Source organism: Oncorhynchus keta, chromosome 14 (genome assembly GCF_023373465.1).
Source record: "Oncorhynchus keta strain PuntledgeMale-10-30-2019 chromosome 14, Oket_V2, whole genome shotgun sequence".
Taxonomy (NCBI): domain Eukaryota; kingdom Metazoa; phylum Chordata; class Actinopteri; order Salmoniformes; family Salmonidae; genus Oncorhynchus; species Oncorhynchus keta.
Window position 1 is genome coordinate 55,475,937 of NC_068434.1, and position 26,100 is coordinate 55,502,036.

Here is a 26,100-nt window from a genome sequence, read left to right on the forward strand (position 1 = left end):
AATCCAAGTTTATAATTTTAAAAGGGCTAATTGATTATTAAAAATGCCTTTTGCAATTATGTTAGCACAGCTGAAAACTGTTGTTCTGATTAAAGAAGCAATAAAACTGGCCTTCTTTAGACTAGTTGAGTATCTGGAGAATCAGCATTTGTGGGTTCGATTACAGGCTCAAAATGGCCAGAAACAAAGGACTTTCTTCTGAAACTCGTCAGTCTATACTTGTTCTAAGAAATGAAGGCTATTCCATGCGAGAAATTGCCAAGAAACTGAAGATCTCGTACAACGCTGTGTACTACTCCCTTCACAGAACAGCACAAACTGGCTCCAACCAGAATAGAAAGAGGAGTGGGAGGCCCAGGTGCACAACTGAGCAAGAGGGCAGGTACATGAGAGTGTCTAGTCCTCAACTGGCAGCTTCATTAAATAGTACCCACAAAACACCAGCCTCAAAGTCAACAGTGAAGAGGCGACTCCGAGATGCTGGCCTTCTAGGCAGAGTTCCTCTGTCCAGTGTCTGTGTTATTTTGCCAATCTTAATCTTTTCTTTTTATTGGCCAGTCTGAGATAGGGCTTTTTCTTTGCAACTCTGCCAAGAAGGCCAGCATCCGAGTCACCTCTTCACTGTTTCCGTTGAGACTGGTGTTTCCAGACGTTTCCAGCTACAATAGTCATTTACAATATTAACAATGTCTACACTGTATTTCTGATCAATTTGATGTTATTTTAATGGCCAAAAACTGTGCTTTTCATTCAAAAACAAGGACATTTCTAAGTGAACCCAAACTTTTGTAAATGTAAATATATATGCACATAGACAGTGTTTATATAAGAGCTGGGATTTGGGGGGAATGAAAGGCACCTATTGAACTTTCAATTGGCAGTAAATCTCACAATCTCCCTAATTGTATCCTTCCTTCACACAATGGCCCCCAAGAAGCTCTCTGTGTGTGTGTGTGTGTGTGTGTGTGTGTGTGTGTGTGTGTGTGTGTGTGTGTGTGTGTGTGTGTGTGTGTGTGTGTGTGTGTGTGTGTGTGTGTGTGTACTCTACAATTGCAAATGAGGGGTAAAAAAAAAACTGTAAAATCCACCATAAAGTGGACAGTGGATGAGATATGGGACACATTAAACAGACATGGTGAGGGATAAGAGGAGCGATAGAGAGCTGCAACTGCCTTCCTAGCAACAGAGCAGCAAATGCAGAGTTTCCTTAGCAACGCAATCTGTTTAGAAAAAAAGGACAACATACTGGTTATATTATTATTGGTATTATTATTATAGTAATAACACAACTTTTTATTTAAATAAAGTTTATTCAAAACACCCAGTCACTTTAACTTGTCAGGATAATCAGCAAGATCAAAAGCAATAAGATCACACATTAAAATAGCCCATGAGGTTATCGCCCATGAACTGTCACACATGGAGTCCAGTGGTCAATGACATTAATCGCACCGTTATCACCTGAAGCGTTGGCGCTTTGTTGATTTAACAACTTCCTATGGTTTGACAGAGGAGAGTTGGCATGTTATCGATTTAATCCTCTCTATCCAACCACTCGAGTGACAATAACAGATACAAGTGTCAAAACGTGTACAATGTGAGGCCAGAACCCAAGCCGGCAAAAGGTTTCTGTGGGATATCAACGCATGGTAGTCCTGGTGCACTAATTCAAATGTCGAACCAAATGCCCGGTATTGATATGTAGGATTTTTTATTGATGTAGTTCTGTCCTAGAGCTGCTCTTGTCTATTAATGTTCTATATTAAGTAATGTTTCATGTTTTGTGTGGACCCCAGTAGGAATAGCTGCTGCTTTTGCAACAGCTAATGAGGATCCTAATAAAATACCAAATACCAAAATACCTCAATTGTCCTTTCTTGTTACAGGCAGAGCCATTTACAGTTGAAGTCGGAAGTTTACATACACTTAGGTTGGAGTCACTAAAACTCGTTTTTCAACCACTCCACAAATGTCTTGTCAACAAACTATAGTTTTGGCAAGTCGGTTAGGACAACGACTTTGTGCATGACACAAGTACATTTTCCAACAATTGTTTACATACAGATTATTTCACTTATAATTTGCTGTATCACAATTCCAGTGGGTCAGAAGTTTACATACACTAAGTTGACTGTGCCTTTAAACAGCTTGTAACCTTCCAGAACATGATGTCATGGCTTTAGAAGCTTCTGATAGGTTAATTAACATCATTTGAGTCAATTGGAATAACCTGTGAATGTATTTCAAGGCCTACCTTCAAACTCAGTGCCTCTTTACTTGACATCATGGGAAAATCAAAATAAATCAGCCAAGACATCAGGAAAAAAATTGTAGACCTCCACAAGTCTAGTTCATCCTTGGGAGCAATTTCCAAACGCCTGAAGGTACCACGTTCATCTGTACAAACAATAATACGCAAGTATAAACACCATGGGACCACGCAGCCGTCATACCGCTCAGGAAGGAGAAGTGTTCTGTCTCCTAGAGATGAATGTACTTTGGTGCGAAAAGTGCAAATCAATCGCAGAACAATAGCAAATGCTGGAGGAAACAGGTACAAAGGTATCTATATCCACAGTAAAACGAGTCCTATATTGACATACAGTGGGGCAAAAAAGTATTTAGTCAGCCACCAATTGTGCAAGTTCTCCCACTTAAAAATATGAGAGAGGCCTGTAATTTTCATCATAGGTACAAAAATCCAGAAAATCACATTGTAGGATTTTGAATGAATTTATTTGCAAATTATGGTGGAAAATAAGTATTTGGTCACCTACAAACAAGCAAGATTTCTGGCTCTCACAGACCTGTAACTTCTTCTTTAAGAGGCTCCTCTGCCCTCCACTCGTTACCTGTATTAATGGCACCTGTTTGAACTTGTTATCAGTATAAAAGACACCTGTCCACAACTTCAAACAGTTAATTAGAAGCATTTTTTAAGCCCTACTTCAACTTGGGATACAGATAATAGAAGCTTAGTAGTCAGGTTTGGATGCAAATGACAGCTCATTGCTAAGTTATCTGTTATCATAGGCTATTCCGTGATGGCCAGTTGCCACTATCAGTTGTTCACCTTGACCTATTATGTATTAAAAATACAGAAATATAACATTACATTTTCATAAGTATTCAGACACTTTACTCTGTACTTTGTTGAAACACCTTTGGTAGTGATTATTGTGTTATTGACTGTACATTTGTTTATCCCATGTGTAACTCTGTGTTGTTTGTGTCGCACTGCTTTGCTTTATCTTGGCCAGGTCGTAGTTATAAATGTGAACTTGTTCGCAACTGGCCTACCTGGTTAAATAAAGGTGAAATAAAAAACAAATAAAAAAACATCCTCTTGGCTTCTTTGGTATGACGGTACAAGCTTGGCACCTGTATTTGAGATGTTTCTCTCATTCTTCTCTGCAGATCCTCTCAAGCTCTGTCAAGTTGGATGGGGAGCGTCGCTGCACAGCTATTTTCAAGTCTTTCCAGAGATGTTCCTTCGGATTACTCAGAGACATTCAGAGACTTGTCCCGAAGCCACTCCTGCGTTATCTTGGCTGTGTGCTTAGGGTCGTTGTCCCGTTGGAAGGTGAACCTTCCCCCAGTGTAAGGTGCTGAGCGCTCTGGAGCAGGTTGTCATCAAAGATCTCTCTGTACTTTGCTCCGTTCATCTTTCTGTCGATTCGGACTAGTCTCCCAGTCCCTGCCACTGAACAACATCTCCACATCATGATGCTGCAACCACCATGCTTCACCGTAGGGATGGTGCCAGATTTCCTCCAGATGTGATGCTTGGCATTCAGGCCAAAGAGTTCAATCTTGGTTTCATCCATTTACATTTACATTTACATTTAAGTCATTTAGCAGACGCTCTTATCCAGAGCGACTTACAAATTGGTGCATTCACCACAAATTGGTGCATTCACCACAGCTTAGCCCTCAGCACTCCAACCCACCATAAACAATACATAGTAGCTTAGCCCTCAGCCCTCCCAACCCACCATAACCAATACATGGTAGCTTAGCCCTCAGCCCTCCCAACCCACCATAACCAATACATGGTAGCTTAGCCCTCAGCCCTCCCAACCCACTATAACCAATACATGGTAGCTTAGCCCTCAGCCCTCAGGGGAGGGCTGAGGGCTAAGAAGAATCTTAGCCCTCAGAGAATCTTGTTTCTCATGGTCTGAGAGTCCTTTAGGTGCCTTTTGGCAAACTTCAAGCGGGCTGTCATGTGCCTTTTACTGAGGAGTGACATCCGTCTGGCCACTCCACCATAAAGGCCTGATTGGTAGATTGCTGGAGAGATGGTTGTTCTTTTGGAAGGTTCTCCCATCTCCACAGAAGAACTCTGGAGCTCTGTCAGAGTGACCATTGGGTTCTTGGTCACCTCCCTGACCAAGGACCTTCGCCCCCGAATGCTCAGTTTGGCCGGGCGACCAGCTCTAGGAAGAAACTTTGTGGTTCCAAACTTCTTCCATTTAAGACTGATGGAGGCCACTGTGTTCTTGGGGACCTTCAATGCTGCATAAATGTTTTGGTACCCTTCCCCAGATCTGAGCCTCGACACAATCCTGTCTCTGGTCTCTACGGACAATTCCTTTGACCTCATGGCTTGGTTTTTGCTCTGACATTCACTGTCAACTGTGGGACCTTACATAGACAGGTGTGTGCCTTTCCGAATCATGTCCAAACAATTGAATTTACCACAGGTGGACTCCAAACAAGTTGTTAAAACATCTCAAGGATGATCAATGGAAACAGGATGCACCTGAGCTCAATTTCAAGCCTCATAGCAAAGGGTCTGAATACTAATGTAAATAAGGTATTTCAGTCTATTATTTTTCATAAATGTGCATACATTTTTAAAGCCTGTTTCCCTTTGTAATTATGGGGTATTGTGTGTAGATTTTTTATTTATTTAATCAAACTAAATGTGGAAAAAGTCAAAGGGTCTGACTATCTAGTTGAGTTAGGGACCATTCAAAAATTATTAGGGGGGAGGAGGGGTCCAACCCCCCTCCTCGAGTTGTCATGATTTTTTTTTACCTCCCTGCCCAACATAAAACATATTTTCACCTGTCCCTCACCTTATACTTGAAAAAACATATATTACCCTCCAGTTTTGTTTTTATTAACTTAACAATGATTAAGACAACAGTAACTGCCTTGGCAATAGTGTAGCAACCCTGTGTTTCTAAGTGCCGATATCGACTCTGCCACTTAAGCTTGGTTTTGTGGCACAGTTGATGCCATGCTGGGCTATGGGATAGAAGGTTGAGGGTCCACCCACGACTTCGGCGGGCGAGCTCACTCTCCCTACTATTCTCATTACAATATGTTGTTCAAAGTGGTTAGAGAGGCTAATGAGAGAGAAATAATGGAGGTTACCAAAAATATTACAAGATTATTAAATTATGACAGGAGTGTTTGCTTCAGTTCCTCCCATTTAATAAGAGAGGAAGCACAAAACTGGCACCTGTCATCAGTCCTCACACATCTCTCTCAGTACCAGTCAGAAGTTGAATAATAGTGAAGACATCACAACTATGAAATAACACATATGGAATCATGTAGTAACCAAAAAGGGTTAAGCAAATCCAAATATATTTAGATAGATTCTTCAAAGTAGCCACCCTTTGCATTGATGACTGCTTTGCACACACTTGGCATTCTCTCAACCAGCTTCACCTGGAATAAATTTCTTTTAAAAAAACACACAAAAAAAACAATTAATTTTACCCCTTTTTCTCCCCAATTTCGTGGTATCCAATTGTTTTTAGTAGCTACTATCTTGTCTCATCGGTACAACTCCCGTACAGGCTCGGGAGAGACGAAGGTTGAAAGTCATGCGTCCTCCGATACACAACCCAACCAAGCCGCATTGCTAACACAGCACGCATCCAACCCGGAAGCACCAATGTGTCAGAGGAAACACCGTGCACCTGGCAACCTTGGTTAGCGTGCACTGTACCCGGCCCGCCACAGGAGTCGCTGGTGCACAATGAGACAAGGATATCCCTACCAGCCAAGCCCTCCCGAACCTGGACGACGCTAGGCCAATGGTGCATCGCCCCACGGACCTCCCAGTCGCGGCCGGTTGCGACAGAGCCTGGGCGCGAACCCAGGGTCTCTGGTGGCACAGCTGGCGCTGCAGTACAGCGTCCTTAACCACTGCGAATGAATTTCAATTAACAGGTGGACCTTGTTAAAAGTACATTTGTGGAATGTCTTTCCTTCTTAATGCATTTGAGCCAATCAGTTGTGTTGTGACAGAAGATAGCCCTATTTGGTATTATACCACGTCTATAGTATGGCAAGAACAGCTCAAATAAGCAAAGAGACATAAACTGTTCAGAGGAGACTGCGTGCATCAGGCCTTCATGGTCAAATTGCTGCAACGAAACCACTACTAAAGGACACCAATAATAAGAAGAGACTTGCTTGGGCCAAGAAACACGAGCAATGGACCTTAGACCGGTGGAAATCTGTCCTTTGGTCTGATGAGTCTGAATTTTAGATTTTTGGTTCCAACCGCTGTCTTTGTGAGACTCAGGGTAGGTGAATGGATTATCACCGTGAAGCATGGAGGAGGAGGTCTGATGTTGTGGGGGTGCTTTGCTGGTGACACTGTCAGTGATTTATTTAGAATTCAAGGAACACTTAACCAGCATGGCTACCACAGCATTCTGCAGCGATACGCCATCCATAGTGGGACTATCATTTGTTTTTCAACAGGACAATGACCCTACATCTCCAAGCTGTGTAATGGCTATTTGACCAAGAAGGAGAGTGATAGAGTGCTGCATCAGATGACCTGGCCTCCACAAAAACCTGAACTCAACCCAATTGAGATGGTTTGGAATGAGTTAGACCGCAGAGTGAAAGAAAAGCAGCCAACAAGTGCTCAGCATGTGTGGGAACTCCTTCAAGACTTTTGGAAAAGCATTCCAGTTGAAGCTGGTTAAGAGAATGCCAAGAGTGTGCAAAGCTGCCATCAAGGAAAAGGGTGGCTACTTTGAAGAATCTTAAATATAAAATATTTTTTGATTTGTTTAACACTTTTTTGGTTACTACATGATTCCATATGTGTTATTTCATAATTTTGATGTCTTCACTATTATTCAGGCCTATAGTTTAGTAATATGTTTTTAAATAAATTAGCTTTTTTTTGTTGTTGGAGAAGAAGCACTCTTGCTTGCTGTATATAAAATAGGCAATCAAAATGAACTGGTGGGGAAGATTGAATGGCGAGAGCGTAGGATACATGTAGCTCTGGTGGGATGTGATCTGGCGGTGATACATTTATATATTGCAGCACTGATGCATTGTACACGTAGCCTATAGAGAACAGAGGGAAATCCATTAATGAATTCATTCATTCACACAACGAACCTGTGTCTTGCAGTGCACGGCCTGTCAGTGGCAGTACAGGTGTCCCATAGAATATTTTCTATTGGTCGAACCACAGGTTCCATAGGGGAGGCATATCTAATTAGATGGGAAAGTTGGCTAGGATGGAATATAGGAAAACCTGTCAAAACAGTGAATGTAAATAGGGGGGAATGCACTATACCCTCCACTGTGTGTCCAATAAAAAACTACGGAACCCTCCCCAAAGCAAAGAAAAAATTTGCACCCCTCCCTCTCCTATCTTGGTCCCCCACAGTAATTTTCAAACGGCCCCTTATGGGAGATATGCCTATATCACACTTCATGCTGTGATTAGTGGTCTAAAATTGCCTAGTGGTCATATCCAACACATTGGAAAGTAGGCCTGTGACTGGGAGTGGATAAGACAATGAGAGAAAAGAAGAAGAGAAAAATGTAATGATAACAACTGAAAACTAGAGCAAAAACAAACCTCAAAACACTGCTCTGAGACAAGCTACCACTTCACATAAACTTCCACTTAGCTAATCACCCTATGTGGATGTCATAAGGTGAATGCACCAATTTGTAAGTCGCTCTGGAAAAGAGCGTCTGCTAAATGACTTAAATGTAAATGTATGTGCTTGTGTGTGTATGCGTGTGTGTGTGTTTTAATAAAGGCATCTGAGTAACCTTACCTGGAGGCATCAAAGCTATCGTAGGACCCCACAGTGTAGTGTCGGAAGAGTTTCCTCCTGTCCGAGCGGTCAGCTCTTGTGTCTGTGGAAGAACAGGAGGACCAATAGTCATTGACCACGAGTCACCTACCGCATGCATGGCTACAGAAATCAATTCATCATCCCTAATAGAAAGATATATACAAACAATAGCAACATGCAAACTGTGAAACTCCTTTACAGGAAAGTGCAGCTCTGCAATCCAATCAACTGTGCAAACAACCATAGAAATATGGACACGTTCCAGTTTTCATTCTAAAAGTACAAAACGAATGACAAATTACAAATCGAACCCCAACCCCTACCACCCTATAGGCACTTCAAGTATGTAACTCTGAAAGGATTAGATAAGGTGACTGATAACAACAAGCTGCAGAAGTGTGCACCACTGTAACGCAAATAACTACAATCTCCTTTGGTAAAAAGAAACAACACTTAAGCAATAAATCAACTCAAGCAACACACACACACACACACACACACACACACACACACACACACACACACACACACACACACACACACACACACACACACACCTCCAAAACAAACTTTCCTCCCGATAGAGCCAGTTTTTTCCATTTGCACTCTTTTCATTTGCACACCTCTTTCTCTCCCTCAATTTCTGTCTTTAACATACACCGTCTATCTATCATTCTCATTCTTTCAGACACGCTTTCTATGTCTTTCCCTCGCTCTTCCTCTTTCTCTCTCTCCCTTTCTTTCAGATGCAATCAGTGGCAGGGACATGCCTTGATTGACGTCATTTCCGGTGACAACTTGCAGGCTTGTTTTCGAATTGCTGTGCGTTTTGTTGCCAACCTATTTTGCTACCTGACAACTTTACGGGTTTCACTTTTTAATTACCGTTCATATATTTATTTTTTCCTCAACTTTTTCACTCCGGACGCTTTATCTGGACACGATTCGTCAGGACCTCCAACAGCCGAAGCTAAGTAGTAACATTAACATGATGCCTTCTAATTGCAGCCGCTGTGCTCGCCTTACGGCGAGGATAGCTGTACTGCAAGCCCAGCTTCAGACGCAATCGTTAGGCAAGGGTAATTTCAGTGTAGGAAAGGATGAAACAGCGTCTGTGCCACCAGTAAGTACAGATAGTAGTATAAATCCCCTGGCACAGTCCCCGCAGCCGGACAACTTTCTCACGGTTTCTGGAAGGAAATGCTGTAGGAACGCTCAACCGGTGTCGCTCATTCAGCAGACAGAAACTTTCAACCGGTTCTCCCCATTAAGCAGCGGGTCGGTGTCAGAGGCCGAGTCTTCTCTGGTCTCTACTCCTCCCGTTACGGGGTCTGAGACGCCGAAGCTTCCCACCATTAGCTCTGACAAATTGAAAACTCTAGTCATTGGCGACTCCATTACCCGCAGTATTAGACTTAAAGCGAATCATCCAGCGATCATACACTGTTTACCCGGGGGCAGGGCTACCGACGTTAAGGCTAATCTGAAGATGGTGCTGGCTAAAGCTAAAACTGGCGAGTGTAGAGAGTATAGAGATATTGTTATCCACGTCGGCACCAACGATGTTAGGATGAAACAGTCAGAGATCACCAAGCGCAACATAGCTTCTGCGTGCATATCAGCTAGAAAGATGTGTCGGCATCGAGTAATTGTCTCTGGCCCCCTCCCAGTTAGGGGGAGTGATGAGCTCTACAGCAGAGTCTCACAACTCAATCGCTGGTTGAAAACTGTTTTCTGCCCCTCCCAAAAGATAGAATTTGTAGATAATTGGCCCTCTTTCTGGGACTCACCCACAAACAGGACCAAGCCTGACCTGCTGAGGAGTGACGGACTCCATCCTAGCTGGAGGGTGCTCTCATCTTATCTGCCAACATAGACAGGGCTCTAACTCCTCTAGCTCCACAATGAAATAGGGTGCAGGCCAGGCAGCAGGCTATTAGCCAGCCTGCCAGCATAGTGGAGTCTGCCACTAGCATAGTCAGTGTAGTCAGCTCAGCTATCACCATTGAGACCGTGTCTGTGCCTCGACCTAGGTTGGGCAAAACTAAACATGGCGGTGTTCGCCTTAGCAATCTCACTAGGATAAAGACCACCTCCATTCCTGTCATTACTGAAAGAGATCATGATACCTCACATCTCAAAATAGGGCTACTTAATGTTAGATCCCTTACTTCAAAGGCAATTATAGTCAATGAACTAATCACTGATCATAATCTTGATGTGATTGGCCTGACTGAAACATGGCTTAAGCCTGATGAATTTACTGTGTTAAATGAGGCCTCACCTCCTGGCTACACTAGTGACCATATCCCCGTGCATCCCGCAAAGGCGGAGGTGTTGCTAACATTTACGATAGCAAATTTCAATTTACAAAAAAAAAAATGACGTTTTCGTCTTTTGAGCTTCTAGTCATGAAATCTATGCAGCCTACTCAATCACTTTTTATAGCTACTGTTTACAGGCCTCCTGGGCCATATACAGCGTTTCTCACTGAGTTCCCTGAATTCCTATCAGACCTTGTAGTCATTGCAGATAATATTCTAATCTTTGGTGACTTTAATATTCACATGGAAAAGTCCACAGACCCACTCCAAAAGGCTTTTGGAGCCATCATCGACTCAGTGGGTTTTGTCCAACATGTCTCTGGACCCACTCACTGTCACAGTCATACGCTGGACCTAGTTTTGTCCCATGGAATAAATGTTGTGGATCTTAATGTTTTTCCTCATAATCCTGGACTATCGGACCACCATTTTATTACGTTTGCAATTGCAACAAATAATCTGCTCAGACCCCAACCAAGGAACATCAAAAGTCGTGCTATAAATTCACAGACAACACAAAGATTCCTTGATGCCCTTCCAGACTCCCTCTGCCTACCCAAGGACGCCAGAGGACAAAAATCCGTTAACCACCTAACTGAGGATCTCAATTTAACCTTGCGCAATACCCTAGATGCAGTTGCACCCCTAAAAACTAAAAAAATGTCTCATAAGAAACTAGCTCCCTGGTACACAGAAAATACCCGAGCTCTGAAGCAAGCTTCCAGAAAATTGGAACGGAAATGGCGCCACACCAAACTGGAAGTCTTCCGACTAGCTTGGAAGGACGGTACCGTGCAGTACCGAAGAGCCCTTACTGCTGCTCGATCGTCCTATTTTTCTAACTTAATTGAGGAAAATAAGAACAATCCGAAATTCCTTTTTGATACTGTGGCAAAGCTAACTAAAAAGCAGCATTCCCCAAGAGAGGATGACTTTCACTTTAGCAGTGATAAATTCATGAACTTCTTTGAGGAAAAGATTATGATTATTAGAAAGCAAATTACGGACTCCTCTTTAAACCTGCGTATTCCTCCAAACCTCAGTTGTCCTGAGTCTGCACAACTCTGCCAGGACCTAGGATCAAGAGAGACGCTCAAGTGTTTTAGTACTATATCTCTTGACATAATGATGAAAATAATCATGGCCTCTAAACCTTCAAGCTGTATACTGGACCCTATTCCAACTAAACTACTGAAAGAGCTGCTTCCTGTGCTTGGCCCTCCTATGTTGAACATAATAAACGGCTCTCTATCCACTGGATGTGTACCAAACTCACTAAAAGTGGCAGTAATAAAGCCTCTCTTGAAAAAGCCAAACCTTGACCCAGAAAATATAAAAACTATCGGCCTATATCGAATCTTCCATTCCTCTCAAAGATTTTAGAGAAGGCTGTTGCGCAGCAACTCACTGCCTTCCTGAAGACAAACAATGTATACGAAATGCTTCAGTCTGGTTTTAGACCCCATCATAGCACTGAGACGGCACTTGTGAAGGTGGTAAATTACATTTTAATGGCATCGGACCGAGGCTCTGCATCTGTCCTCGTGCTCCTAGACCGTAGTGCTGCTTTTGATACCATCGATCACCACATTCTTTTGGAGAGATTGGAAACCCAAATTGGTCTACACGGACATGTTCTGGCCTGGTTTAGGTCTTATCTGTCGGAAAGATATCAGTTTGTCTCTGTGAATGGTTTGTCCTCTGACAAATCAACTGTACATTTCGGTGTTCCTCAAGGTTCTGTTTTAGGACCACTATTGTTTTCACTATATATTTTACCTCTTGGGGATGTTATTCGAAAACATAATGTAAACTTTCACTGCTATGCGGATGACACACAGCTGTACATTTCAATGAAACATGGTGAAGCCCCAAAATTGCCCTCGCTAGAAGCATGTGTTTCAGACATAAGGAAGTGGATGGCTGCAAACTTTCTACTATTAAACTCGGACAAAACAGAGATGCTTGTTCTAGGTCCCAAGAAACAAAGAGATCTTCTGTTGAATCTGACAATTAATCTTAATGGTTGTACAGTCGTCTCAAATAAAACTGTGAAGGACCTCGGCGTTACTCTGGACCCTGATCTCTCTTTTGAAGAACATATCAAGACCATTTCGAGGACAGCTTTTTTCCATCTACGTAACATTGCAAAAATCAGAAACTTTCTGTCCAAAAATGATGCAGAAAAATTAATCCATGCTTTTGTCACTTCTAGGTTAGACTACTGCAATGCTCTATTTTCCGGCTACCCGGATAAAGCACTAAATAAACTTCAGTTAGTGCTAAATACGGCTGCTAGAATCCTGACTAGAACCAAAAATTTGATCATATTACTCCAGTGCTAGCCTCTCTACACTGGCTTCCTGTCAAAGCAAGGGCTGATTTCAAGGTTTTACTGCTAACCTACAAAGCATTACATGGGCTTGCTCCTACCTACCTCTCTGATTTGGTCCTGCCGTACATACCTACACGTACGCTACGGTCACAAGACGCAGGCCTCCTAATTGTCCCTAGAATTTCTAAGCAAACAGCTGGAGGCAGGGCTTTCTCCTATAGAGCTCCATTTTTATGGAACGGTCTGCCTACCCATGTCAGAGACGCAAACTCGGTCTCAACCTTTAAGTCTTTACTGAAGACTCATCTCTTCAGTGGGTCATATGATTGAGTGTAGTCTGGCCCAGGAGTGGGAAGGTGAACGGAAAGGCTCTGGAGCAACGAACCGCCCTTGCTGTCTCTGCCTGGCCGGTTCCCCTCTTTCCACTGGGATTCTCTGCCTCTAACCCTGTTACGGGGGCTGAGTCACTGGCTTGCTGGGGCTCTCTCGTGCCGTCCCTGGGGGGGGTGCGTCACCTGGGTGGGTTGATTCACTGTGGTCGGCCTGTCTGGGTTGCCCCCCCCCCCCCTTGGGTTGTACCGTGTCAGAGATCTTTGTGGGCTATACTCGGCCTTGTCTCAGGATGGTAAGTTGGTGGTTGAAGATATCCCTCTAGTGGTGTGGGGGCTGTGCTTTGGCAAAGTGGGTGGGGTTATATCCTTCCTGTTTGGCCCTGTCCGGGGGTGTCCTCGGATGGGGCCACAGTGTCTCCTGACCCCTCCTGTCTCAGCCTCCAGTATTTATGCTGCAGTAGTTTATGTGTCGGGGGGCTAGGGTCAGTTTGTTTATCTGGAGTACTTCTCCTGTCCTATTCGGTGTCCTGTGTGAATCTAAGTGTGCGTTCTCTAATTCTCTCCTTCTCTCTTTCTTTCTCTCTCTCGGAGGACCTGAGCCCTAGGACCATGCCCCAGGACTACCTGACATGATGACTCCTTGCTGTCCCCAGTCCACCTGGCCATGCTGCTGCTCCAGTTTCAACTGGCCTGGGCCCTAGGACCATGTCCCAGGACTACCTGACATGAGGACTCCTTGCTGTCCCCAGTCCACCTGGCCATGCTCCTGCTCCAGTTTCAACTGTTCTGCCTTACTATTATTCAACCATGCTGGTCATTTATGAACATTTGAACATCTTGTCCACGTTCTGTTATAATCTCCACCCGGCACAGCCAGAAGAGGACTGGCCACCCCACATATGCTCTCTCTAATTCTCTCTTTCTTTCTCTCTCTCGGAGGACCTGAGCCCTAGGACCGTGCCCCAGGACTACCTGACATGATGGCTCCTTGCTGTCCCCAGTCCACCTGACTGTGCTGCTGCTCCAGTTTCAACTGTTCTGCCTTATTATTATTTGACCATGCTGGTCATTTATGAACATTTGAACATCTTGGTCATGTTCTGTTATAATCTCTACCCGGCACAGCCAGAAGAGGACTGGCCACCCCACATAGCCCGGTTCCTCTCTAGGTTTCTTCCTAGGTTTTGGCCTTTCTAGGGAGTTTTTCCTAGCCACCGTGCTTTTACACCTGCATTGTTTGCTGTTTGGGGTTTTAGGCTGGGTTTCTGTACAGCACTTTGAGATATCAGCTGATGTACGAAGGGCTATATAAATAAATTTGATTTGATTTGATTTGATTTCAATGTCCAGAAATGCCCAAATCCACAGTGTCTAGAGAAAAGCCCGAAAACCAGACAGGCAATCCCACTGAGCGTTAAGGATATAATCTGGGTTGGGCTCTGTGGTTATTGCTGAGAAGAGAACATAATGTAAAGGAGAAGAGAGAATAAAGAGGAGGGAGGTGAAAGAGATACATACTTCATCACAACAGGCCCACTCCATAGCAACCACCAGTGTACTGTATGGAGTTTGTTTCCATGACCACCGATCAATGGAGAAGGTACATGACGTGCATGTGTGGTCACTGTGAAGTTTTCCTTAGTGTGTGTGTGTGTGTGTGTACATCTGAATATGTGGGTGTGCAGGTGGAGTGGTAGAATAATTGAAGGGTGTGTGTGCATGTGTGTGTGTGTGTGTGTGTGTGTGTGTGTGTGTGTGTGTGTGTGTGTGTGGAAGAGGGGGGACGGTTACTGATTTGGTTACAGTTCAACGAAGGGAGGTCTTTGTTGACCTGCATTTCCCTATTTTCTACTTTTCCTCCCACATTCCTCCCTCCTTTGTTCCCTCCCTCCTACTGGGGGAATGAAAATGACACAAAATGAGCAAGACAAATAAAAAAAGATTTATGAGTAATAAATAAACTTAGCAGGGTTTAAAGTATTTGAAGGCTTACACAGCAAAGGCACAACAACTACAGTGGGGTGAACAAGTATTTGATACACTGCCGATTTTGAAGGTTTTCCTACTTACAAAGCATGTAGAGGTCTGTAATTTTTTATCATAGGTACACTTCAAATGTGAGAGACGGAATCTGAAGCAAAAATCCAGAAAGTCACATTGTATGATTTTAAGTATTAATTTGCATTTTATTGCATGACATAAGTATTTGATACATCAGAAAAGCAGAACTTGATATTTGGTACAGAAACCTTTGTTTGCAATTACAGAGATCATACATTCCCTGTAGTTCTTGTCCAGGTTTGCACACACTGCAGCGGGGATTTTGGCCCACTTCCTCCATACAGACCTTCTCCAGATCCTTCAGGTTTCGGGGCTGTCGCTGGGCAATACGGACTTTCAGCTCCCTCCAAAGATTTTCTATTGGGTTCAGGTCTGTAGACTGGCTAGGCCACTCCAGGACCTTGAGATGCTTCTTACGGAGCCACTCCTTAGTCGCGTGTATGTTTCGGGTCATTGTCATAATGGAAGACACAGCCACGACCCATCTTCAATGCTCTTACTGAGGGAAGGAGGTTGTTGGCCAAGATCTCGCAGTATATGGCCCCATCCATCCTCCCCTCAATACGGTGCAGTCGTCCTGTCCCCTTTGCAGAAAAGCATCCCCAAAGAATGATGTTTCCACCTCCATGCTTCACGGTTGGGATGGTGTTCTTGGGGTTGTACTCATCCTTCTTCTTCCTCCAAACACGGCGAGTGAATTTTAGAATAAAAAGCTCTATTTTTGTCTCATCAGACCACATGACCTTCTCCCATTCCTCCTCTGGGTCATCCAGATGGTCATTGGCAAACTTCAAACGGGCCTGGACATGCGCTGGCTTGAGCAGGGGGACCTTGCGTGCGCTGCAGAATTTGTATCTATGACGGCGTAGTGTGTTACAAATGGTTTTCTTTGAGACTGTGGTCCCTGCTCTCTTCCGGTCATTAACCAGGTCCTGCCGTGTAGTTCTGGGCTGATCCCTCACCTTCCTCGTGATCATTGATGCCCCACGAGGTGAGATATTGCATGGAGCCCCAGACCGAGAGTGATTGACCTTCAACTTGAATTTCATCCATTTTCTAATAATTGCGCCAACAGTTGTTGCCTTCTCACCAAGCTGCTTGCCTATAGTCCTGTAGCCCATCCCAGCCTTGTGCAGGTCTACACTTTTATCCCTGATGTCCTTACACAGCTGTCTGGTCTTGGCCACTGTGGAGAGGTTGGAGTCTGTTTGATTGAGTGTGTGAACAGGTGTTTTTTATACAGGTAACGAGTTCAAACAGGTGCAGTTAATACAGGTAATGAGTGGAGAACAGGAGGGCTTCTTAAAGAAAAACGAACAGGTCTGTGAGAGCCGGAATTCTTACTGGTTGGTAGGTGATAAAATACTTATGTCATGCAATAAAATGCAAATGAATTACTTAAAAATCATACATTGTGATTTTCTGGATTTTTGTTTTAGATTCCGTCTCTCACAGTTGAAGTGTACCTATGATAAAAATTACAGACCTCTACGTGCTTTGTAAGTAGGAAAACCTGCAAAATCGGCAGTGTATCAAATACTTGTACTCCCCACTGTATATGATTGAAGTTCTGAAACAAACAGAAACACAGACATGCCAATACTATATTTAACTGTCTTGCAAATAGAGGAGAAAATTAAAATACCCCACCCAAAAAATTGAAATACAAAATAGAGAATAAGGACCTTTGTCTGTGCGGCATTCTCCTTCTCAAAGAAACACCTGCATGTGTGTGTTTGTGTCTTTCTCTCTCGCATTAAGAAGGAAAGAAATTACACAAATTAACTTTTAACAAGGCACACCTGTTAATTGAAATAGACTCCAGGTTATGAAGCTGGTTGAGAGAATGCCAAGAGTGTGCAAAGATGTCAACAAGGCAAAGGGTGGCTATTTGAAGAATCTCAAATATAAAATATTTAGATTTGTTTAACACTTTTTTGGTTACTACATGATTCCATGATAGTTTTGATGTGTACAGTGTAGAAAATAGTAAAAAATAAAGAAAAACCCTTTAATGAGTAAGTGTTTTGACTGGTAGTGTAGGTATTTTTTTTGTTCAAATGAAATCTTCTTTCTTTTTAGTTTCTCTACCCCGCTCTGAAAGCGTCTCATTGCTGCAACTTAATTTCAACGAAAGTCATGTTTGCAATCATAGCGTGTGAAACAATGCACATGAACTCTGTCAGGATTGAATAGTCCTCTATTATGAAACAGTCTGTGGGTGATTAATGACACTTGTTAATACTATTAGAAAATACATATGTAAAAAAAGAAGAAAAGATTACTAGTATTATTTATTTATTTATTTAATTATACACAGCTCACGAAGCCCCTTGAAGATGTGAGGCCTGAGGCAATTGCCTCTTCTGCCTGATGGTAAGTTTGCTGCTGATGATGGCATTAAGTGCTAACCCCACTTCAGATGATTCCATGAAATGTCCCTCTTTCCAGGAACCAGAGTTTAAGAGTTCATTGTCACAGGTAGTGTGATCTACTAACATTTTAGTTTTACCATGTCTTTGTGTGTGTGTGTGTGTTCGCACGAGCACACTTCTGCTTCTGTACAGTGTGAAAGTGTGTGCATGCCTATGTTTGTGTGTGTGCATCCACCCACTACCAAATCGGGGATAACTTCATGCTAAAAGCCGTTTGATACTCAGGGCTTTTTTACATTATGTTCTTAACATTGATGAGTTGAAATCATCCCTGATGATGAATTTGTATTTTCTTACTTCCATAAAGCATTCCAGAATGTATGCAAAGAGCATGAGAAGTTGAGCTTCCCCACCTATGTATCAAATCCCCAAAGAATTGTCACACGCTTCGTAAACAACAGTTGTAGACTAACAGTGACATGCTTACTACCGGGCTATTCCCCAAAATTCAGAGAAACAGAAAATAGAGAAATGATAGAAAAGCAATAACACATAATAAAAGTAATAATAAATACACAATGAGAAACTAAAATGTGGCTATATACAGGGGTACAAGGTACGTACATATCTACTTCAATTACGTACATATAGCTAGGAATAAAGTGACTAGGCAACAGGATAGATAATAAACAGCAGCTGCAGCGTATGTGATTAGTCAAAAAAGGGTCAATACAGATAGTTCAATAGTTGACCAAATAGCTACACAGACTAACTATTTAACTAACAATGTAAATAACACGTGCCGTGTGGTAGCAGAGAGATAAGTCTATGACTTGGGTGGCTGGACAATTTTTAGGGCCTTCCTCTGACCCGCCTAGTATGGAGGTCCTGGATTGCAGGGAGCTCAGCCCCAGTGATGGACTGGGCTGTACGGACTACCCAATGTCGATGCCAAGGAGTTGCCATAACAAGCGGTGATGCAGCCAGCCAAGATGCTCTTAATGGTGCAGCTGTAAAACATTTGAGGATCTGAGGGCCCATGCCAAATCTTTTCGGCCTACTGAGGGGGAAGAGGCGTTGTCGTGCCCTTTTCACGACTGTTTTGGTGTATGTGGACCATGATAGATCCTTCGTGATGTGAACACCAAGGAACTTGAAGCTCTCGACCCGCTCCACTACAGCCCCGTCGATGTGAATGGGGGAGTGCTCGACCCTCCGTTTCATGTAGTCCACGCTCAGCTCCTTTGCCTTGTTGACGTTGAGGGAGAGGTTGTTGTCCTGGCACCACACAGCCAGGTCTCTGACCTCCTCCCTATAGGCTGCCTCATCATCGTTGGTGATCAGGCTTACCACCGTCGTGTCATCAGCAAACTTAATGATGGCGTTGGAGTCGTGCACCGCCACGCAGTCGTGGGTGAACAGGCAATACGGGAGGGAACTAAGCACACACCCCTGAGGGTCCCCAGTGTTGAGGGTCAGCTTGGCCGATGTGTTGTTGCGTACCCTCACCACCTGGGGGTGGCCTGTCAGAAAGTCCAGGCTCTAGTTGCAGGGGGAGCTGTTGAGTCCCAGGGTCCTTAGCTTAGTGATGAGCTTGGAGGGCACTATGGTGTTGAAAGGTGAGCAATAGTCAATGAACAACATTCTCACATAGGTATTGCTCTTGTCCAGGTAAGAGAGGACAGTGTGGAGTGCAATAGAAATTCTGTGGATTTGTTGGGGCGGTATGTGAATTGGAGTGGGTCCAGGGTGTCTGGGATGATGATGTTGATGTGAGCCATGACCAGCACTTCAAAGCATTTCATGGCTACAAATGTGAGTGCTACGGGCGATAGTAATTTAGAAAGGTTCTTGCCGTTCTTGGGCACAGGGACTATGGTGGTCTGCTTACAACATGTAGGCTTTACAGACTGGGTCAGCGAGAGGTTGAAAATGTCAATGATGGTCTGAGTACGCGCATAGTCTCAGTATGCGTCCTGATAATCTGTATGGCCCTGCAGCCTTGTGGATGTTAACATGTTTAACCTGTTAGGTCTTAGCTATTTTGCAGAGGCTAAGGAGAGCGTGGTCACACAGTCCTCCTGCACAGTTGGTGTGAATGGCACAGGAATCAACGGACACTTCCTATCGTTTCCCCAGGTGTCTGCAGCATGCATGGTTCAGTGTTATGGTGTCTGCGTGCCTCAGGTCCCAGTATTTTTCCATCCGAATCAGAGAAGAATGCACGTGTCTAGGACTGGCACTGAACCAAACACCTGTTGATTCAAACAACGAGTTTCACCTTGTGACAGGAAAATGCATGAAGCTGTGTATTGGGTTTTATTACAGGCACAAAGCTTGTTTTTCCTTTGCTGCCAGAAAATAGTTGATTTGTTGTACTTTTCTCTCTGTGTTGGACTATGGTGATACTAATTATGTGCTACACTGAAGGCTCTTCACTCTGTATCATGCAGCCAGTCGTTCTGTCACCAATCAGTCTAATTCACCATTGTGATCTCTACAATATGGTGGGGGACATCACTAGCAACACACAGGCTCAAACACGGGTACATTCTTATTTATAAGGACATTTTAGGAAAACTGCACACACAAAAAATCTTCAATGTCAACAGTAAAGAGGCAACTCCGGAATGCTGGTCTTCTAGGCAGAGTTGCAAAGAAAAAGCCATATCTCAGACAGGCTAATAAAAAGAAAATATTAAGATGGGCAAATGAACACAGACACTGGACAGAGGAACTCTGCCTAGAAGGCCAGTATCCCGGAGTCACCTCTTCATTGTTGACGTTGAGCCTGGTGTTTTGTGGGTACTTTTAAATGAAGCTGCTTTCTCAAACTAGACACTCTGATATGCTTGTCCTCTTGCTCAGTTGTACACCAGGGCCTCCCACTCCTCTTTCTATTCTGGTTAGAGACCGTTTGCACTGTTCTGTGAAGGGAGAAGTACACAGCGTTGTAAGATATCTTCAGTTTATTTGCAATTTCTCGCATGGAATAGCCTTCATTACTTAGAACAAGAATAGACTGACGAGTTTCAGAAGAAATGTCTTTGTTTCTGGCCATTTTGAGCCTGTAATCGAGCCCACAAACGCTGATTCTCCAGATACTCAGCTAGTCTAAAGAAGGCCAGTTTTATTGTTTCTTTAATCAGGACAACAGTTTCCAGCTGTGCTAACAGAATATGAAAAGGGTTTTCTAATGATCAATTAGCCTTTTAAAATTGTAATCTTGGATTAGCTAACACAATGTGCCATTGAAACACAGGAGTGATGGTTGCTGATAATGAGCCTCTGTACACCTATGTAGATTTTCCATTTAAAAAATGCCGTTTCCAGCTACAATAGTAATTTACAACATTAAGTTAAGGATAGGCATAATACTGCCCCCTTTGGATGAATTGCGTGCCCATAGTAAACTGAAAAGAAATCTGTCCAAAATTGCTAATATATGCATATAATAATTATTATTGGATAGAAAACACTCTAAAGCTTCTAAAACCATTTGAATTATGTCTGTAAGTATAGCAGAACTCACAGGGCAGGCAATCTCCCAAACTATTTTTGGGAGCCTGAAACCTGGGGCAAATTTGACGTCATCTCCCCCACCCTTCCCAACCAGCTATGGATCTGGAGACACTTTCTATGTCTTCCACTAGATGTCCTCATTCAGTACAGTGTTTAATTGTGCAAATCCCGATTTGACCCTTTGGGAGGCAAAAGACTGAGTGTCGCGAGAAAATACAAGGTCAGGAGAGCGCGCATTTTGGAGAGACGTCCCTTTGTTCCAGAATGCCTGAGAGCAAGCAAGAATGTCCGATAGATTAGATAATTGTTTTGTACGTTTAGAACATCCTAAAGCTTGATTCTGCACTTAGTTTGACCAGTTTAGTCGACATATAATATGTAATTTTGAAGTTTTGATGCGCAACTGTTCGGGACCAGACGTAATTTTTGGTAGCATTTCAGCTGGAACTTGAAGACACACGACTTGAAACCAAATGATGTTTTGGGTAAGTATGACTTCTTCCACTACATTCTGATCGAAGACCATCAAAGGTAAGGGAATATTTATGTTGTAATTTTGTGTTTCTGTTGACTCCAACATAGCGGAGAAATATTGCTTATGTCTGAGCGCCGTCTCAGATTATTGAATAGTGAACGATTTCTGTAACGTTAAAAATAAATGTGACAAAGCGATTGCATTAAGAAAGAAGTGTATCTTTCTAACTATATGTAGAACATGTATATTTAGTCAAAGTTTATGATGTGTATTGCTGTTATCTGGCGTTATCTGGCGGAGTTATCTATAATTTCTCCGGACATTTTTTAGCATTTTCTGAACACGGCGTCAATGTAAACCGAGATTTATGGATATAAATGGCATATTATTGAAAAAAACATAAATGTACTGTGTAACATGTCCTATTACTGTCATCTGATGAAGATTTTCAAAAGGTTAGTGAATTATTTTTCTTTTAATCCTGCGTTTGTGATTGCATCTTTTGTTCGACAAAATGGCTACATATAGCCTGTGTCTTTGTGGTGGTTTGATATAAATATGTGCCATGTTTTCGGCGTAAAACATTTTAGAAATCTGACACGCTGGGTAGATGAACAAGGTGTTTATCTTTCATTTGAGCTATTGGACTTGTTAATGTGTGGAGGTTAAATATTTCGAAGAATATTTTTGCATTCTGTGCGCCACTGTTTCAGTTGAGACATTGTTAAACAAGTTTAACAATGTCTACTTGGTATTTCTGATCAATTGGATGCTATTTTAAATGGACAAAATATGTGCTTTTCTCTCAAAAACAAGGACATTTCTAAGTGACCCCAAATTTTTGAACGGTAGTGTAGGTCTCCATAGCCTTGGTCTCCGGACCCGACAGAGAGTACAGTCACCCGACAGAGAGTACAGCAGAGGGTGCCTAGGAGAAGTTCAATCCCGCAGTCATAGTGATGGTGCAGTGGAAGCGAAGTGGCCCGGACCTTACTGAACACCTCCAGGAGATTCTGCTATTCCGCGGGAATGGCAGAGAGCTCCGGGGCAACTTCCGAGTGCCCAGGAAGACATCCCGGGGCAGGCTGCACTGACTTCAGGCAATAAGCGTGGCAGAACAGGATCCAGCCCATGATGGCACCAGCAGACCAGTCAATAAGGGGATTGTGTCGCTGGAGCCAAGAGAATCGCAATACCACGGGAACCTGAGGAGACTTAATGAGCAGGAATTGGATCATCTAACTGTGGTTCCCTGACACACGTAGGTTGATGGGGGTTGTTTAGTGGGTGACCCAGCCTATAGAGTGCCCGTCCAGCGCTCTAAAGTCAATGGGAATGGAGAGGGGCTGAGTGGGGATGCCCAGTTCGGACGTCAGGGGAGCGCCCATGAAGCTCTCATCGGCCGCAGAGTCGATGAGTACACGGAGCGATTTCGATTGGTTCCCCCACAGCAAAATGGCATGAAAAAGTGTGCGAGTAAGGGGAGAAGAAAGGTTCTCTGTATGGCCCACCAGAGTACTCGCTCCTACCGGTGAGCCTGGTCTTTCAGTGGATAAATGGAGACAAAATTACCAGTAGTCCCGCACACGGGCAACTCTTAGTGTGAAGCCTGTGTAGTCGTTCGGCTGGAGACAGTCTAGCTCTGCCTAGTTGCATTGGCTTGGGAAGAGCTGAATCGGCAGGTTTCGGAGACTCTCGAAGGAACTCGGGTAGCCTCGGGTTCTCTCGGCAACGGAGCCGTCAGAGGCTTCCAGTATGCCCCAGAGGGGAGGTGGAATCCTTGGGCGGAAATCGAATCTCCTTTCCTTCGTTCATTCCCTTAGTTGCCCATCGATCCGAATGTTCAAGGTGATGAGATCCATCGGTAGTTCATGGGCTGCGAGCTTGTCTTTTATTTCCTCCAAAGCTCCATACAGGAACATGTCATAACAGTGCTTCCGGGTTCCAAGCACTCACAGCTGCCAACGTGCAGAAATCTACCCCATAGTCTGCCACACTGTGGGAGTCTTGCCGAAGCTAGAGTAACTTCCGGGCAGCCTCTCTCACGGAGAATGGTGCATCAAAAACGTTCTTTACCTCTGCCACAAACTCCTCCAGACTGAAGCATACGGCGACTGTTGCTCCCATACTGCAGTAGCCCAGGCGAGAGCCCTCCTGGACATTAGTGTGATGAGGTACGCTGTCTTTGAGAGGTCCGAGAGGAAGGAGGAGGGCTGCAGCTCGATGATGCAGCTTGAACACTGAGCGAGAAATGCCCAACAGGTGCCCGACTCTCCATTGAAGCGTTCCGGGGGAGGTATGCGGTGTTCTCAGGAAACCCGGTGCGCCCGGGGAGGAGGCGCTGCTAACAGCTGGGTTACTGAGGAGCTGGGAGGTTACTGTAGTGGTAGGCTGCCTAACAGATAACTCGCGGAATTGCTCCAGCAATGTGTTCAACGCTCTGTCATGGCGTTCGGCCAAGGTCTGGAACCCTTCCATCAGACCACGAAGCAACTCCACGTGCCTCCCAATGGTGGTTCCTTGGGAGGAGATGGCGTTGCAGAGGTCGGTAATACAGATCACAGTCCAAAAGGTACAGAATGGCTGGCAGTCTCAGGGTCAGGGCAGGCAGAGTTCAATAATCCAGTGTGACATAACAAGGTACAAAACGGCAGGCTCAGGGTCAGGGCAGACAGAATTGGTCAAAACTGGGAAAACGAGAAAACAGGAACTAGAAACAGTCAGGAGCAAAGGGAAAATGCTGGTAGGCTTGACTAACAAAACGAACGGGCAACAGACAAACATAGAACACAGGTATAAATATACTGGGGATAATGTGGAAGATGAGCGACACCTGGAGGGGGGTGGAGACGAGCACAAAGACAGGTGAAACAGATCTTCTGTTATACAGAAGGTTTTTGCTCACATAGATAGAATGTTCCTCTAACTAACAGAAAACTGGAAACTCAAACATTAGGGAACATGACAAAAATATTCTCTCTCCCTACAATTTTAAGCTGGGTAGTTACTGATTTTCCAATAGAAAAAGTGTTGCCTTTAAAAATAAAGAACAGTACTAAGTAAGTACGGTAAACAATTCGACCCAATCTTCACACTTACACGTCCTGCTATCCATGCATTTGCAATGAACACATGAAAGGCCTGCACCATACTGTGTTCCCCTTTTCTGACAGGCATTCTTGGGGGCAACCCTAAGGTACTTCTGATCTGGCAATGTGTGAGACAAGCTTTCTCTGCTCCAGGGCTGGTTCAAAAGGGGTTTCAGCGGGATGGGGTGAGAACAGCCAGACAGGAAATAAGGGTATGCTGTGTCCCATCTGCCCATATATATATATACAGTACCAGTCAAAAGTTTGGACACACCTACTCATTCAAAGGCTTTTCTTTATTTTTACTATTTCTTCTACATTGTAGAATAATAGTTACAACATCAAAACTATTAAATAACAAAAATGGAATCATGTAGTAACCAAAAAAGTGTTAAACAAATGAAAATATATTTTAGATTCTTCAAAGTAGCCACCCTTTGCCCTGATGACAGCTTTGCACACTCTTGGCATTCTCTCAACCAGCTTCATCTGGAATGCTTTTCCAACAGTCTTGAAGGAGTTCTCACATATGCTGAGCACTTGTTGGCTGCTTTTCCTTCTCTCTGCGGTCCAAGTCATCCCAAACCATCTCAATTGGGTTGAGGTCGGATGATTGTGGAGGCCAGGTCATCTAATGAAGCACTCCATCACTCTCTTTCTTGGTCAAATAGCCCTTACACAGCCTGGAGGTGTGTTGGGTCATTGTCCTGTTGAAAAACAAATGAAAAGTGCAAACCAGATGGGATGCAGAATTGCTGCAGAATAGTGTGGTAGCCATGCTGGTTAAGTGTGCCTTGGAATCTAAATAAATCACTGACAGTGTCACCAGCAAAGCACCCCCACACCATCACACATCTTACTCCATGCTTCACGGTGGGAACCACATATGCAAAGATCATCTGTTCATTTTCCAGATTGACTGACCTTCATATCTTAAACTAATGATGGACTGTCTTTGCTTATTTGAGCTGTTCTTGCCGTAATATGCACTTGGTCTTTTAACAAATATGACCCTCTTCTGTGTTCTAACCCTACCTTGTCACTACCAAACTGATTGGCTCAAACCCATTAAGAAGGAAATAAATTCCACAAATTAACAAGGCACACCTGTTAATTGAAATGCATTCCAGGTGAATACCTCATGAAGCTGGTTGAGAGAATGCCAAGAGTGTGCAAAGCTGTCATCAAGGCAAAGGGTGGCTACTTTCAAGAATCTCAAATATGTTTGGATTTGTTTCACACTTTGTTGATTACTACATGATTCCATATGTGCTATTTCATAGTTTTGATATCTTCACTATTATTATTATTATTCTACAATGTAGAAAATAGTAAAAATAAAGAAAAACCATTGAATGAGTAGGTGTGTCCAAACTTTTGACTGGTACTGTATATATATATATATATGTGTAATGTGTGCGCTTGGAGTCGGGAAGCAAGTTCAGGGAGTGAATAATTTAATAAATTAACAAAACATAATACAAAACAAGAAACACGAACAAT

At 43.6% G+C, this 26,100-nt stretch overlaps 2 protein-coding genes across 2 annotated transcripts in view; one reads left to right on the top strand and one right to left on the bottom strand.

Annotated features, from left to right (window-relative positions):
• Window positions 1–26,100, bottom strand: part of LOC118394121 (SH3 and multiple ankyrin repeat domains protein 2-like) — a 246,980-nt gene that overhangs the window by 69,168 nt on the left and 151,712 nt on the right. Inside the window, exon 14 of the mRNA XM_052461929.1 lies at window positions 8,064–8,145. Coding sequence (XP_052317889.1) covers window positions 8,064–8,145 — 82 coding nt within the window. The remainder of the gene's footprint in view (window positions 1–8,063; window positions 8,146–26,100) is intronic.
• On the top strand, window positions 10,396–11,791 carry LOC127907313 (uncharacterized). Its single transcript, XM_052461938.1, has one exon. The coding sequence runs from the start codon at window positions 10,466–10,468 to the stop codon at window positions 11,789–11,791; it is 1,326 nt and encodes a 441-aa protein (XP_052317898.1). The 5' UTR covers window positions 10,396–10,465.

Excerpts from the sequence above, each read along its gene's own strand:
- LOC127907313 (XM_052461938.1), top strand. The coding sequence starts at position 10,466 with ATGACGTTTTCGTCTTTTGAGCTTCTAGTCATGAAATCTATGCAGCCT.